Raw genomic sequence first — 15882 nt, 5'->3', positions numbered from 1 at the left:
TCAGTTTCCATAACTCATAACTCAAAAATGGTGGGACCCATAGCAAAAAGGTTGTTTGGCCAAACGATAACTCTGTTTCCATCACTCAATTATCTGATTTTTTAGTTATGAGTTATGGAAACTGAAAACAACCAAAGGCTGTTTTCAGTTTCCATACTCATAATTCAATGACATTTTCATAAATAAACACACATGGAGGGACCCATAGTCGCAACTTTTGATCACCTTTTGACTTTTTTTTTTTTTTTTTTTTTTTTTTTTTTTTTTTTTTTTTTTTTTTTTTTAGCTTCAGTGAGTTTGGGTACTGAAAAAAAAAAAGAAGAAAAAAAAAAAAGAGAGAAAAAGTTACACCGGCTGACAGGTATGGCCCACAAATAGTGTGAAAAATATTGAGTGATGGAAATTGGGTGATGATGCCAAACGGGTGTGAAAAATTGAGTGATGAGTGATGAGTTATGAGTTATGAGTGATGGAAATTGAGTGATGAAAAATGGTTGGCCAAACGGGCTCTTAGTTTTTGTCATGGTTTGCCAACATTACAAACTCAAAACCTAACAATCTCTCTCTTTGGCAATCCGTGACAAAACACACATACAACGTAATGCCCATATACAATAAAATGCTCAAATACATCACAGATCCCAATCTAAGACTCCTAACCTAGAAGTTGCAAGAAGAGGTAGAAGATTTTAATCAGAATGTACTTGTCTTTCTTGAAAACACTCAAAAGAACACTTCATTGCATGTGTGGAAAGAAAGACATATAAACAATAATATGAAACACAATATAAAACAAAAGTAAACTAACTCTCCCCCTAAGTTAGATACATCAAAAAATTTTTATATTCTCCCCTTTTCAAAAACAATTTTATCTCCCCCTAAACAAAACATTTTAAAAACCTTTTTAAATAGGATTTCCACCACATTTTATCTATTTCTCCCCCCTTTTTGTCATGTATTGACAAAGACAACCCATTTAAAGAGTAAACAGCAAACATACGCAACAAAGGATAAGAGGAAATAGAGAATCAAGGAAACAACTCCCTCTATGATCAACATAGGTTTTAAAAACATCTTTCTCCCCCTATAAAAACAAAACAAGTTTTGAGAAAAACAATTGAGAGGAAAATTTAGGAGGCGGGGATAAATAAAAAGACACAAACCAAACTAAAAAAAATGAGGTTTCACTTGAAGAAAAATATTATCTCTTTTAATATATGCAAACTTGACACTATGTGACCCATAAACAATTGCATGATTAGAGAAAATATTTGCACATTGATTATCCATCATATCTCTTAAGAAAAATATTTTTTGCAATTCACACATAAAAAATAGCATAGACTAAAATGTACAAAGGATTCAAAAATTAATCAATCAATTTTTAAATCAAGTTGAGTACCCAATTTAGCAAAGTGTATGCATGTTATGTGTGAAAACAATGAGAGATATGACTGCAAAACTGCAAGAAGGATACAAAAAACAATGCAATGCATGTGAATCCTAAACATAGATGATGCATGAAAAAAAATTTGGTCAAAAACTTAGAAACTGAAAATTTTTCAGTTTTGATCAATCGAGCATTGATCGAATACCAATCGAGTCAGGTAGAAAGTCATGATTAAAAACCAAGGGATTTTCGATTGGTCAAGAAACACATTCGATCGATCAAAATTCTGGAAATCTGAATTTTTTTGAAAAACTGCAAAAGTTTATGCAGAAAACACTCAACCCAAATAATTTCATGAATGAAATACATGAGAATGAGTTTAAAAGTTTTTCAAAAACATTTGTTTTCAACTCAGAATTTCACAAACAAGTTTTTCAATCATCAAAGACACAATTTTTGCCAACCCTTAAACATATTTTGCATTAAACACCATAGAAAACATAATCTTGGATGGCCAAACCAAATTCACACACAATTTCATGTACTAAGTTTAGCAAAGAATAACTTGTGTAGTGTGTGCAACTACCAAAAGCTTGAAATACATGTGAGGTGATAAGTAAACAATGATCAATCACAATTTCTACAAAATTCATCACATAAGTTTGAAAGAGACTGTCACCTAAGGAGTTACATCATATAACTCTCATATCTCCTAGAAAACAAGCTTGCAATCATGTAAGTTTCTTGATTTGCCTCATATTGTACACACCAATTTTATTTGATCAAAAACTTATTAAAATAGCCAAGATAATGTACACATCAATTTTATTTGATTGAATTAATTATAGTCCAATAATGCACACATCAATTTTATCATTTAAACTAAGGCTACACCTTATATTCTTTTTGTGCATGTACTACACTTTCTCGAGCACAAAATTTTATGATATGCATTAAGATGTTCATGATTGGCTAATAAACAGTAGTGAGATAGTTATTTATGCATTTCTCAATAAGTTTAAGTCCAATAATCAAAGGCATGTGACTTCAAGATCAAGAAAAAAATGATCAAAAACTATAAACATCTTCCCACACAACATGCACTACAAAGCTTAAACTAGTAAAGTACAATAAATAATCTCATCTAAGCTAAATAAGGTATATAAACATGTTATGTAAAAATAAAGTGGTCAACCTTGATTTCAAGTCCAAGAAAAATAATGCAAAACACAATAATCTTTTTGGTTTAAAAAAATTTTATGACCAAAAACAAAAAGCACACATTATGCTAAATGAACAATGCAAACTATGCATGATAATGCTTAACTAAGCTATAGAGGGTACACAAACAAGAAATATCAATTTCTTAATTAACCTATGGGTACATGTACAAATTAGTACATACTCATACAAAATTAGAAATAGCTTAATACTTATATAACACATACTATTCAAGTTTCTCCACAATGTCAAGCATATTCTAAATCAAGAAAGAGAGGCATCATAATTCATGTAATCCTCAAGAAAAATAAAACAAGACACAAAATAAAATATTTGTCTTTTTGAAAATTTTCAATGTTTTTGGATTTAAAAAAAAAAAAAAAAAAAAAAACAACCTAAGAAAATAAAACAACCAAAAACTAAAAGAAAACATGTCCACAAATAATTGAAAGAATTAAATCAAGGAAAAGTCAGCAACTCACCTTAGAGAATCTTTTCTCACCCATATAGTACGAGTCTTCGACTTTGTAGGTGAAAATCCATGAAAAACAGAGTGTATTTGAGGGATTACACCAATCTTCTAAGAAAGACTAAAATCCTGCAGTTTCCTTTCACAAGCCAACAAGCTTAAATTTTTCAAAAAAACGTGAAACAATTTATATGGACTTATGGCAGGAGAAACATCATCACATATCCTAAATTGAAATATAGAATTTTTAAATTTCAATTTATGACAATTAGGACGAATGTGACCGAAGACACTACAAAAGTGACAAACAGGAACAAATTTAGGAACATCAGTATTCCTAACAACAAGTCTAGTCTCAGATTTTGGTTTTTGCCTCAACAAAGAACAATTTGGTCTAATATGACCAACAACACCACAAAGGTGACAAATAGACACAAAAACAGATTTATTATGCTCTCTAACAGTAGGTTTAGAAACTTCAACATCTATATCAGAACTTTTACCTTTGTCTAACTTAGGAAAATAAGCATTTTCTTTATTATTTCTCTTGAAATGAGGGATATAAACTTTCTCAGTTTTAGGCTTAAGAGAAACAGAAACACTTCTGTTATCAACAGTAGGCTTGATACTAGTCAAATTTTCAATTTTAGCTTTAAATTCAACTAACTCTTGTTCCAAACTTTTCATCTTCTCATCTTGAGAGAAAATTTGATTTCTCAAAAATTCATTCTTTTTATTAGATTCATCTAATATAACAACCAATTCCTCTTTTTCAAGATTAGCCAATTTTAACTCTTCCTTGAATTTCTTAGCAATTTTCATAAATTTTAATAATTCCTTACGAAGAGTTTCACAGGCATCAACAAGATCAACAGAAACAACACTGTCCTTTTTATTCAACTCATCACAATTAAAAACAATAAGACACTTAAAATTATCCATGATAACAGGGATCAAGGATCAACTCTAGGTATAATAACCTAAATCAAGAGCTAACCCACTCTGATACCATTTGAACGTTTTTAGACCCCTGTAAACTAGATTGTTTAACCTAATTAATTAACCAAGTGAATACATAGGTTTATTATTCAGATCTAGGTTAAAACAATAACAATTATATCATATAAAGCAGTAGAAAATAAATAACACAACGATATGATGACCTAGGAAAACCAAACCTGTAAAAAACTTGGGGAGGATTTAACCTAGCTATCCTCAAGGTAAAAAACAAATCCACTATGAAAGTGAATACATAGGTTTATTATTCAGATCTAGGTTAAAACAATAACAATTATATCATATAAAGCAGTAGAAAATAAATAACACAACGATATGATGACCTAGGAAAACCAAACCTGTAAAAAACTTGGGGAGGATTTAACCTAGCTATCCTCAAGGTAAAAAACAAATCCACTATGAAAGAATTGAAGTTTGTACAATAGCATTTAGACCACTAACATTTTATTGCTACCTCGACTAGAAAACTTACTACCACGATCCCATGATAACTCCGAGTCCACGGATTACTTCTTTCCTTAACCTTTGCAACAACACAAGCTCACCTACTTGTGACTTTGAGACTCCATTCAAAGTTTTTGGATCTCCTTAAACGTTGATCTTGTATGCAACAATTTCTACAACATCGGATCTTGAGATTCTTCAAGGAATAACACTGATAGAAGACATTACAGAGCTTTTGGATACAAAACCCTAGATCTACAAAAGAGGCACAAGATACACTCTAATCTTTCTAAAAAAACTCTGAAAACCCTCCCTAGGGTTAGCTTATAATGTCCTTTAAATACTAGAAAAAACAGCTTGCGATTTGGGCTTCAAACGGTCAAGTTATAGCATTTTTACGTTTGCTGATTTTGCTAATATGCGACTTTCAATCGATCGAGTACCAATCGAACGAAACAGCTTGTAACTCATTTTTTTAATCCCAAACTTGAGTTTTTTGTCTTGGACTTCAATTTAGACCATTCTAAACCAATGAGACTTAGTTTTTGTCATAGTTTGCCAACATTACAAACTCAAAACCTAATAGTTTTCCTGTGAAATGCTTGATGATATACTGTGATTTTGTAAATGCAGCTAAGAACATTGATAGGCGATCACTGCCAAGAAGTCGATTCACTGGATTGGAAAAATCATGTCCTTACATCTAGAGGAATGGACGGTAAAATTATCAACAATGGTGTGAGGGTGAGATCCCACATTCTTGAAACCTATGGATGATGGGAATATACGTACGAAATTCCCAAACCTGTAAGAAGCACAAATAGAGAAAAAAATACGCCAAAGAAAAACTAATCACACACAAGACAGTATTTACGTGGTTCGGCAATTTGCCTATGTCCACGAAGTTGCAGAGATTTCACTATTCTCAGGGAAAAATACAGAGTACGGCAGTACAGTCTCTTTCAAAAACAACATCAAAAACCTAATCTCCAAAACAACAGTTTTTATATTCTACGCACAGGATTGGTCCATGTAACAATATTATTTCGGGTCGGGTCATAATCTAGATCAAACACAACTAGGCTCCACAAAGTCCAACAATGGAGGGGCACAATTAGGAGGTGTGGACTAAAATGGTCTGCCTCGGACCAACAATTGGCTAGTGGAGGGAAAGATAATCTTCTCTTTATAGGGGACAGGTCCATGGCCTCTTCCAATGCACCAAAACAGTGGCTTTACAGCCTTAAGGACCTCACAGCTGCAGTCAAGGCCCTGGCTCTAGAGTCCTCTTTATGGCACAGGTACTAGTAATTTGTAGAACATCATGTTGTAACATGCTCTGGTGGAACAAGTTCAGATAATGAATTTCATTTGTAATTCAAATGAGTGCTTTGTAGTTTGTAGACATTGCATCTGTAATTCAAATGAGTGCTTTATAGACATCTGTAATTCATTTTTAATCTTTGTGGGCCTGGACTTGTTGCGAAGGCCATACTTTCAGCTTAATTATTTTTTAGGCTTTATGCATTCTAAAGCTTTAGCTAAATTTTGCAGACATTTTTATAGCAGCCAAATCTGTGAAGTTGCCAAATATCCTCACACATGGCTGACTTTCCAAGTAAAGTGGTCCATCATTCACCTGATTCTCCAATCAATGAACACTTATTTGTGCCGTAAACAAGCAACCTGGAGAGACTAGGAGATAACCTTAGTAGAAATTACAAACAAAGACAGAGATCCCCTCACATATGACTGGCTTTCCAAGCAAAGTTGGTCCCCATTCAAAACTTATCCACAATCTGACTCATTCACCCTATTCCTCCAATCAACAAACGCTTTTTTGTGCTAGAATCATGCAGTTTAGAGGTAGTTGGAGATAACCTTAGACTGTGTTTGGCTCAATGTAAAATGTTTTCAAAGTGTAAAATAATTTCAGCTGAAAATGTTTTGGGGAAAGGAAAATATTTTTAGGTGTTTTGTTGCATTCCAAAAAATCTTTTGAAAAATATTTTCATGTGTTTGTTTGTATTCTTGAAAATGTTGTAGAAAATACATTTTTTACCAATTTCTCACATTTTTCTCAGTTTCCAAACAAATATTATAATAAAAAATCCCAATATATAAACCCAAAGAAAAAAAAAAAAAACAAAATGAAAATCTCAATTCCGCAAACCCAACACTAGATTGTGATAGAGAAAGAGAGAGATTTGAGAGAAAAAATAGAGGGTTGAGGTGGTGGTGGCAAGATTGAGAGAGAGAAGCAGCGGCGACGAGATTGAGATAGAGAGAAGCAATGACGATGAGATTGGTGGCGAGATCTAAAGGCCCTGTCAAAGCAAAGGTGGTCTGATCTAGTCATGGTGGTTGTTGTTGTTAGTAGATGGGTGGGTGGGCACAGTGGTTTGATCGGTTCATTTATGGGTGGGTCACGGTGGTCTGATTAGTTCGTGGGTGAGTCACGGTGGAGCAATGGTGAGTGACGACAACAACGGTCCAGTAAGAGGAGGCATGAAGTTGTGGTGGAGCTCTCTCTCTCTCTCTCTCTCTCTCTCTGAGATGTGTGATGTGAAGAGTGAAAAATGATTTGAAGGTAATTTGGAAGTGTAAAACATATTACACTTCACGTCACCATATTTTCTACTCAACTGAATTTACTTTTAATTTGACCAAATTTTCATGTTTACCCAAACACTATCTAGGGTGTAAAACATTTTCCCAAATTTCTTTATAGCCAAATCAAACACAGCCTTAGTAAAAATCACAAACCACTGCAGAGACTTCATTGCTTTTACTAGGTAAAAAAAAAGGTTTTGTCTTTCATTTTATTTTAAAGAGAGTTTGAAACTTCAATAATTGTCGAGTCCCACCTTTATCGAATCTTACTTTATATGGTTACTGGTTTGCCCAGACTCTCATTCAAAGAAAAAGTTTATAAATCTTTGTTTATTAAACAAACTCAAATTCAAACTAAGGACATAGCAATAGCCCATAAGTTTAGTCATTTAATGTTTGGGTATTCTGATCCAGAGCATAGCCTATAGTAGGAACAGTTGCCATTTGCAATGTTAGTTGGTGATGTAGACAAATCTATCCTCTTTCTAATCTATCCCAAAACTTGCTTTTTAGAAAAAAAGCAAACTCTTCTTGCTTTTAAAAAGAAAAGTAGTTGACACTGTTATGAGTATGCATTTGTTTGGGACACTGGTCCCATTTTACTTTATGATTTTATTGAAATTATATTCTTAGATGATTGGAATAAAGCTTTTCAAAGGATTAGGTTGACTTCTTCTTGTTAGTAAAAGTAGTTTGGCCTGTAATTGGTCTCATTTGTTACTAGAACAATTTAAACATTTACGTTTAATGCATTTCTCCTATTTACCAAAAAGAAAGTAGTTTAACTTTAGCCTGCAATTGGAGCTTGGAGCACCAATATTTAGACCAATCAAAAGCGGAAGCAGAGGTTCCATTTCAACTTAATGATGATTTTGTTGTTCCATTTCTTCACAAAAGCATGGAAAGAACCTGCATGAAAGCAACCTACAATACTCCTCTACAGTATAGTATCCTCCAGTGCTCGGCCATGAATACCAATATCAGTTTTTCATGTTAGAAAAAGTGGCAAACAACTCACATGCGTTCACTACAAAAGGCAATGAAACTTACAATTGTTTGATTTTTCCTATTGAACCAAGCAACAGCTGGTTTATTTTGAGAGAGAGAGAGAGAGCAGTGGCGGAACCCGAATTTTTTTTAGGCGGTCATTAAGAAGATTAAATTAAGCAAAATTTAATAAAAATAAAACTTGAATATATTGATATCACAAAAAAATAAAACACGCAAATACATAAAGTTTTAAAATTTTGTTCTATGAGATTTTCATATTCTGAAATCATTACATAATAGTTACATTATTAATGCTATCATCTACATCTTTTTCAATGCATACAACCAAGTAATCTAACTACTGATTTCCCATTCACTCACCAACATCTTACTTAAATAAGTAACAATATAAACAAAATGCATCATCATTTTTTTTATAATTTGTTCTAATCATTGGTAGTGGGAAGGGGGGGGGGGGGGGGGGGATGGCCCCCCTCTAATGCAATGCTCCACTAATTTATTTTTAAGGAAATCATGGCCAAGAGGTTGAAAATAACCTTTTTGTTAATAAGCTCTTTTTATTTCATCCTAATCATTAGGATGGAAAGATGAGACATTTTCTCATGGCCTCAAATTTGAAAGAGGATTATTCATGTCAATACAAATTTGCTTAGAAGATTAATCTTGCAATACTATTGATTTCCTTATAAGAAATTTGCCCATAGTGCTAGTAAAAGAATAAAGGGTAAACTATAAATTTATTCAACATATTCAACTTAAGCATTAAACTGTTACATTAATCATGTTCAATAAAGTATTGATGCATTCATTTCTCAAAAAAAAAGAAAAGAAAAAAGTATTGATGCATTCTTTTACTGCATATGCATAAGTACAAGATGTATCATATAAATCCAATAAATTCAGTTAAAGGCTAAAGCAAGCACAAATTGACTAACTATTTGAAAATATGCATATATATATAGATTTTTAAAAATAGCAATTTCAAAACATGCCTTTTGAAAAAACAATTTAAAATATCACAATTCAACATTTGATTTGAGCTTTTAGGCCAATTTGTTTGTTTGGGAAATTTTTAAGAAATGTTAAATCCATAACATTTTTCACAACAAATCCTAGGTGACGATTTGTTATTGGTTCTAATTTATATACCATTGAAACTTTTTTGTCTACCAATAATAACTTGCCACTTAGGATTTGTTATGAAAATTGTGGAAATGTTGTGAACATAACATTTCTTGCAATTTTTTGTTTCAATCTCAATGAACCAAAATTTTGGAGAGGTAAAATTTTATTTTTAATGGCCTCAAATCTGGATGTTTAAGTTTTTTTTTTTTTTTTTTTTTTTTTTTTTAATTTTTTATAGTGTGATCAACAACTCATATTAATTTAAAATTCATATATATATATATATATATATAGAGAGAGAGAGAGAGAGATGGGTTCAAGTTACACCAGGTGTAACTCCTTAAGAGTTACACCTTTTTTGTACCATAGATTTTTAATAGATCCAATGGTTGAAAAAGTAGCATTAAATGATTAAAGATTTCCACCTTATTTACTTTGTACCATAGATTTTTAATAGATCCAATGGTTGAAAAAGTAGCATTAAATGATTAAAGATTTCCACCTTATTTACTTAATTAATAACAGATTTTCTCTATCTTCATTTATTATTTTCCATAGACCTCCTTAGGTGTTGTTTAACTGTGCCCCTTTCTTCCTTAAAAATAAAAAACATTGTACCACTGAGTCACACCAACCTCTTTCTTCTTCTTCCCGCTCAGGATGGAATTAGGCCAAATCTATTTCAATTAGCAGAATATTGTAGACATTATACATAATACATATTTCATTTATAATTAGAAGGTGTTGTAATGAAAATATCCCTTGCCTATAACTCTTGTATCAAGGAGTATATATATGGTTCAAATATTTCTTAACCACAAAAATGAATTCAACATGGTGACAGTAAAACAGGCCAAATTTATCATGTTAGATGTTAACTACCTGAATCAAGCAAGCCCATTCATTACCAATCTGATTATTACATGCTTTTCATAACTGTATGAACATCGATCCGCCAATTTTTTCAATTAACCAAATGGATACTTCTTTGTAGATTCTGGTCATCATTTATTTTCAACATTATAATAAAACATATATATATATATATATATATGTTCACTTCTTTATTTTATTTTGTGATCTCATATCCGCCCTATCTTCAATAGATTTGAGTTTTGTCATGTGTTTTTGGTATAATGTGTTGAAACTGGAAACCACAAGGCTCTTGCTCATTTTGTGAATTGTTTAGGGGTAGTTCTGGCAGACTAAGTGTACTTATAAAATCACAAATTATAGTATATCTTTAGATCTTACTCACCGACACCCAAGGATTTGAGAGAAGAAAAATTTGAACTTTTTTAGTCCTTGTTTTTTGCCTAGATTCATATATATCCAGCAATTTTAGGAAGAAAGAGACACAATTAAAGACCCAATGAAGTTTATGGAACGTAATAAATGAGGATAGAGAAAATCTGTTATTAATTAAGTAAATAAGGTGGAAATCCTTAATCATTTAATGCTACTTTTTCAACCATTAGATCTATTAGAAATCTATGGTACAAAAAAGATGTAACTCTTAAGGAGTTACACCTGGCGTAACTTGAACCTATCTCAGATATATATATATATATATATTTTCAAGTCAGGGTTGTCTTGACTCTTGACCACCCTGAACTACAAATGGCATAGCCCCTGAGAGAGAGAGAGAGAGAGAGAGAGAGAGAGAGAGAGAGAGAGAGAGAGAGAGAGAGAGAGAGAGAGAGAGTCATATTTAATTACAATTTGCATAAAATACATTGGTGTTAAGTATTTAGGCAACGTATTTTGAAAGAAAATGATTATATTGTCGAAACTTATTTATACTCACTAAAATTGGAAAGAGTATTTCATAATTAAGATTTCATTTCTTAGATCTAAGAACAATACAGAGGGCACATTATAACATGTTTGATACATCTTTAAATTTAATATAAACTATGAATAGATCAATTTCATATGAATCTTGAAGTTATGAAATTAAATCATTTCAAATGAATCTTGGACTCATGAAATTAAATTATTTCAAAACACGGTTAAAACTAATGTTGTAAGTTTGGTTGAGTAATGGGAGGTGAAGAAGAATGTCGTACTAATGGTGCAGGTGTATATATTTCGCGTTAGAAATTAGATGCATGTCTCTATCTTTTATTAAAAAAAAAAAAAAAAATGCATGCAGCGGGGCCTTGACCACCCCTTTCTTATACTTACCAAAGCGCAGAACCAAGGTGTAGGAACGATGTTTTTAAGGCCCACTATTGGGAACATGCCTAAAGCCCACCCTGCCCTGCAGGAGACTGGTTGCTAATCGGTTGTACCTTTGTACTAAAACACCATTTTATGGTGGGATGAAGATTGGGTCTATTGTCCAATTACACCGAACCTATTACAATGATGACCCATGTCATCATTCTAACAAATCCTAAACTCAAGCCGAGTCCTTTTATAGCAATATAATGGGCTATAAGTCATGTTGACCATAAAAATTACATATTTTTTTAGTGAGTATGTGGGGATTAGACCCCAGATACAAGTTGGTGCAAGCTAGAAGGCCGTTGTCAAGAATACATGGTATAATTTACCCATTTCTCATGGCTGCCCAAATCGGGCATTGGGGATGGTGTATTTAATACACAGCTACTACTCTTTGGGATGCTGTGGTCTCTGGACTGAGGACGTATGGCCCAAATTTTGTACAGGTTATATATATCGGGTAATAATCTCTTTTAAAGTTATATAAAACTGATAAGCATCATTTAATGTAAGTAAGACAGACAAAAGCAGGATCTCCAGATTCTGGTCGAAACCTCCACAAATGTGAAGTGAAAGTAAAGATAACAATTAGCATGCATGGGCAGAGATCTTGATATCCAAACTCTAAAAACTAGAAATATAGAAATGTCCATGTTATATAGGTAATAAAATCCTGTGTCAGATAAAAGAAAACCATGGAAGAACACAAAAGGTAGGAATTAGCCATCTTCAATACTGGGTGCATATGCTTAACTCAACTAGGATAAGCTTTATTTTCCAATGATTATTGCTGATTTAAAAGTGACTAAATGAAAGGACCCTAAGATGAATCTGTTAAGAAGATTACCAGGTGGAGACAAAATAAAAAAAGATAACACAAGTCCAAGTTTCTTTCCTTTCTAGAAATAAGAGAGAGAATAAGGTGCCGGGGGCTGTAAGCTTTACTGGTTAAGTGGATAAAATACTTAACTTCATTGAAATATATGAGAAGATTTTTTTTGTGGCTTTCCCAATGCCAGAACCACAATCTGCAGCAGTTTAATTACTGGTAAATATTGGTATTGCCAACAAAGGTGCTAACCCACTAGTCAACTAGTCATATGCAATGGTACAAGTATATACTATATAGTAAAAGTGTCAAATATGTGTAATTTAAACTGATATTGAGAATATGTATGATATATATATCCTTTGATCCTATCTTGGTGCAAGATGAATTGTCATTGTCAAATATGTGTAATTTAAACTTCATGCAATTGGCAAAGGCAGATCCTAATTCATGTTAGAAACCTCCAATAACCCTTCATCTTGCACCACAATGACGATTCTGCACTTCTTCAAAAGAGTAAGACTGGCTTCTTTGGAAGAAAGAACAAAAGAAAACACCTGGGATGCCTTCTTTCTGGATATGGGCAGGACAAACCAGCTACTTTCAGATGCATTAAGTTATTGTTAAGAACATTCACCCTTTCTCATAAGTTTAAACCTTGGGATAAGTGATAATTGTAGGGAATTAGGAATATCCACGAAATTCCCAGATCTGTGAGATGCAAAAATAGAAAAAAAAAAAATGTGCCAGAGAAAACAATCATAGTACAAAGGATTCACAATGCTTCCCTTTGGATCGATTTTATTAATTTCTCCCACTTTCCCGTAATAGAAAATTATATAGAAGAACAGAGGGAAAGTATAGAAAGAATCCAAATATTGTGCAAAGCAATTCAAAGAAAAAGAACACAGCAAAGTTAACAATAAGAATAAACTAAAGTTTGTATATTGAATCAAGCACTCCATATAATCACATATCTCTATAGCCTATTCATTCTGCCAGCCCATGAAATGAAAGAGAGATTCTTTCTAGAATAGGTTGGGTCAAATGTAAAAAAAATCCAATTGATTCATTCTTTTGAATGATAAAGCATTCATGTAAAAACATAATGTCAGAGAGAACGAGAAGGTAACTTGATCTAAAGCAGCAACCATCAGCTTCTTTATGTAAAGACTAGTTGCACAATAAGAAGAACAGAAGGTAACTTGATCTAAAGCAGCAACCATCAACTTCTTTATGTAAATACTAGATGTACTTATCAGAAAAAATTTGCAAAGACTAGTTGCACAATAAGAAGAACGAAGAAAATGAAATCCTTCACAAACCAAGAGTTTTTACACACTCTTTTAGCAGTTACTGTTGTTCCTTCAATTGTAACTAGGCTCTCAATGTGATTAGCCGCCTCTATGCAGTGTACAAAATTATCACCAATAATATTAGCCCATGAAATATCATCATGAGGAGTTTTTACCCGTTGTAGATCATAAAGTAACATCACTGAGTGAGATGCAAAGAGGAGCTCTTCATTCTTGCCAAATCCCACCAAACTATGAACACTCAAAGGTCCAACAGTTAATTGTTTTGTCCAAGACTCCTCAACCCGATATTCATTCATCACCCATATGTCAAATGTATTCCTATACTCCCATATATTAAATTTATTCCTATACTCTTGATAATTTGTTGAGCTAATAACTATAGCAAGTGATCCATTCCTATCAAAAGGATACCATTCTTTTCCATCTCCATCCAAGTCAATTTCAGGTACTTTTATGTATTGAGTCACCTCATTTTTTATACCAAATGATAAGATAAGAAAACTATAGAATTCCCTTTTCTTTGCTACACCCCTCCAATGTAGAGCTACGTTAATGACTGCCTTCGAAAAAGAATTCTCAAAAACAACTCCAGGCACAAGCATATCCTTTCTTCTCCAAAAAATAGTACTCAATGAGTACGCATCAACTTCAGAATAAATTTGATCTTCCAACTCTTTAGAGTAAGAAAATCTGACCAATTTGTAGTCATTACTTTCAGGATCATAACCAAATCCAAGACCAGTTAATGCAAAAATTCCTTCTATATGTTTGTCTACCAGATCATCAGGTTTTGGGAGCTTCTTGAATTCACTAGTGGCAGGATTAAATAAAAAATTCGTGTCACCAAGTGTAGAATTATTCAAACACATGACACCATTATTTCAACCTACAATTCTGAAAGATGCCTTGCCATTGTTGCTAAGAGCAAATTGGTTAACATGCTTGGTGACGAAGATAGGATCTTTCATAAGATTACACCAGGATTTGCAAACACACCTGAATTGCAAGAGTGACTTGACTGGTAATCTTGCAAAGATGTCCATTAATACATCTTCAGGAAAACCGTTCACCATTACACTTGACATCTCTCTATTTGATTGTTTAGCTTTTTAATATGAGAAAAAACGAATGCAGAGAATATTAATTCATGGTTAGTTTAATTGGATTAAAACTACGAAGTCTACCAAATTTTAATTTCCATCAATTCTATCCACTTAATGGATTAGTTTAATTAGATGGCTTTTTGTTATCTCAAGGAAGCTAATAAAGGATAAGGTTGTTGTTAAACGAACTGATATTTGAAGTTAAAACAAGAATATTTGTGACTAAATAATACTCCGGATATTTCTTAGTGAGTGGCCTAGCTGATCAGCGAGACACTCACTCTGGTACTTCGTTTTTTAGCCGTCAAAGAAATTCTATGATCCTATTCACTTCTCAGAATTTTGAACGAATGAATTTCTTGGTCTAACTAAATTTTCTGCCCAGACAGAGTTCTACAAGATATATAGTTTAGGTTTAAATATGTGAGTGCTCTAATGGGGTTAGAACTGTGTGAGACGTGATGCATTTTATTTTTAGGTTTAAATATGCTTTTGATGCCCTTTTTTTTTTTGGTTGGTTTTGTTTTCTTTTTTTCTTTTTTTAATTTTTTCTCATCGGGTGGTTTCATTTTTTATGTATTTATTTACTGGCTTATCAGGGGTTTCATTTTAGTTTTTAACTAGTCGTTAATCCGTACTATGCATGAGAACCTACCTATTTGTGAGGTAAACTAAAATAATTTTATAAAATCTTAAATTGATTTAAAAACTACAGTATTGCATGATTTGCTCTTGTATGACTTCAATTTGTGTTGCAATTTGATGAAGAAGCCATTACTTGAACATGTAATGGCTTACAAAAAATTTATTAGACAGTTTCAGATAATTATTGAAACTAAACAAAATATATATGACTAAAACAATAAAGAAATATAAGAGAAAGATGGATTGCATTCAAAAGAATAATCTATGGCTATAACTATTGAAAGGAATCAAAAGATTTGAAACCTACAAATTATAGGTAATATATATATGTGTGTGTGTGTGTGTGTGCGCGTGCATGTGCGCGCATGTAACTATACAAATTTAGATGTTAAAACTCCCAAAATGCCAAAAAAGATATATAATTAAAGAATAAGTTATTCAAATAATTCAAAAAATATATGACTATT

The 15882-nt window shown here is 32.5% G+C and overlaps 1 protein-coding gene across 1 annotated transcript; it reads right to left on the bottom strand.

Moving 5' to 3' along the window:
* Positions 1-13606: 13606 nt before the first annotated feature.
* On the bottom strand, positions 13607-14536 carry LOC115951802 (F-box/kelch-repeat protein At3g06240-like). Its single transcript, XM_031068945.1, has one exon. It carries the CDS (start codon positions 14534-14536, stop codon positions 13607-13609), a length of 930 nt encoding a protein of 309 aa, XP_030924805.1.
* Between the last annotated feature and the right edge of the window lie 1346 nt (positions 14537-15882).

The sequence above is a fragment of the Quercus lobata genome, chromosome 7, assembly GCF_001633185.2.
Source record: "Quercus lobata isolate SW786 chromosome 7, ValleyOak3.0 Primary Assembly, whole genome shotgun sequence".
Lineage (NCBI taxonomy): Eukaryota > Viridiplantae > Streptophyta > Magnoliopsida > Fagales > Fagaceae > Quercus > Quercus lobata.
This window is presented reverse-complemented; position numbering and strand designations above follow the sequence as displayed.

What these genes read in the sequence shown, in the direction of transcription:
- LOC115951802 (XM_031068945.1), bottom strand. Translation starts at nt 14,536, where the DNA reads ATGTGTTTGAATAATTCTACACTTGGTGACACGAATTTTTTATTTAAT.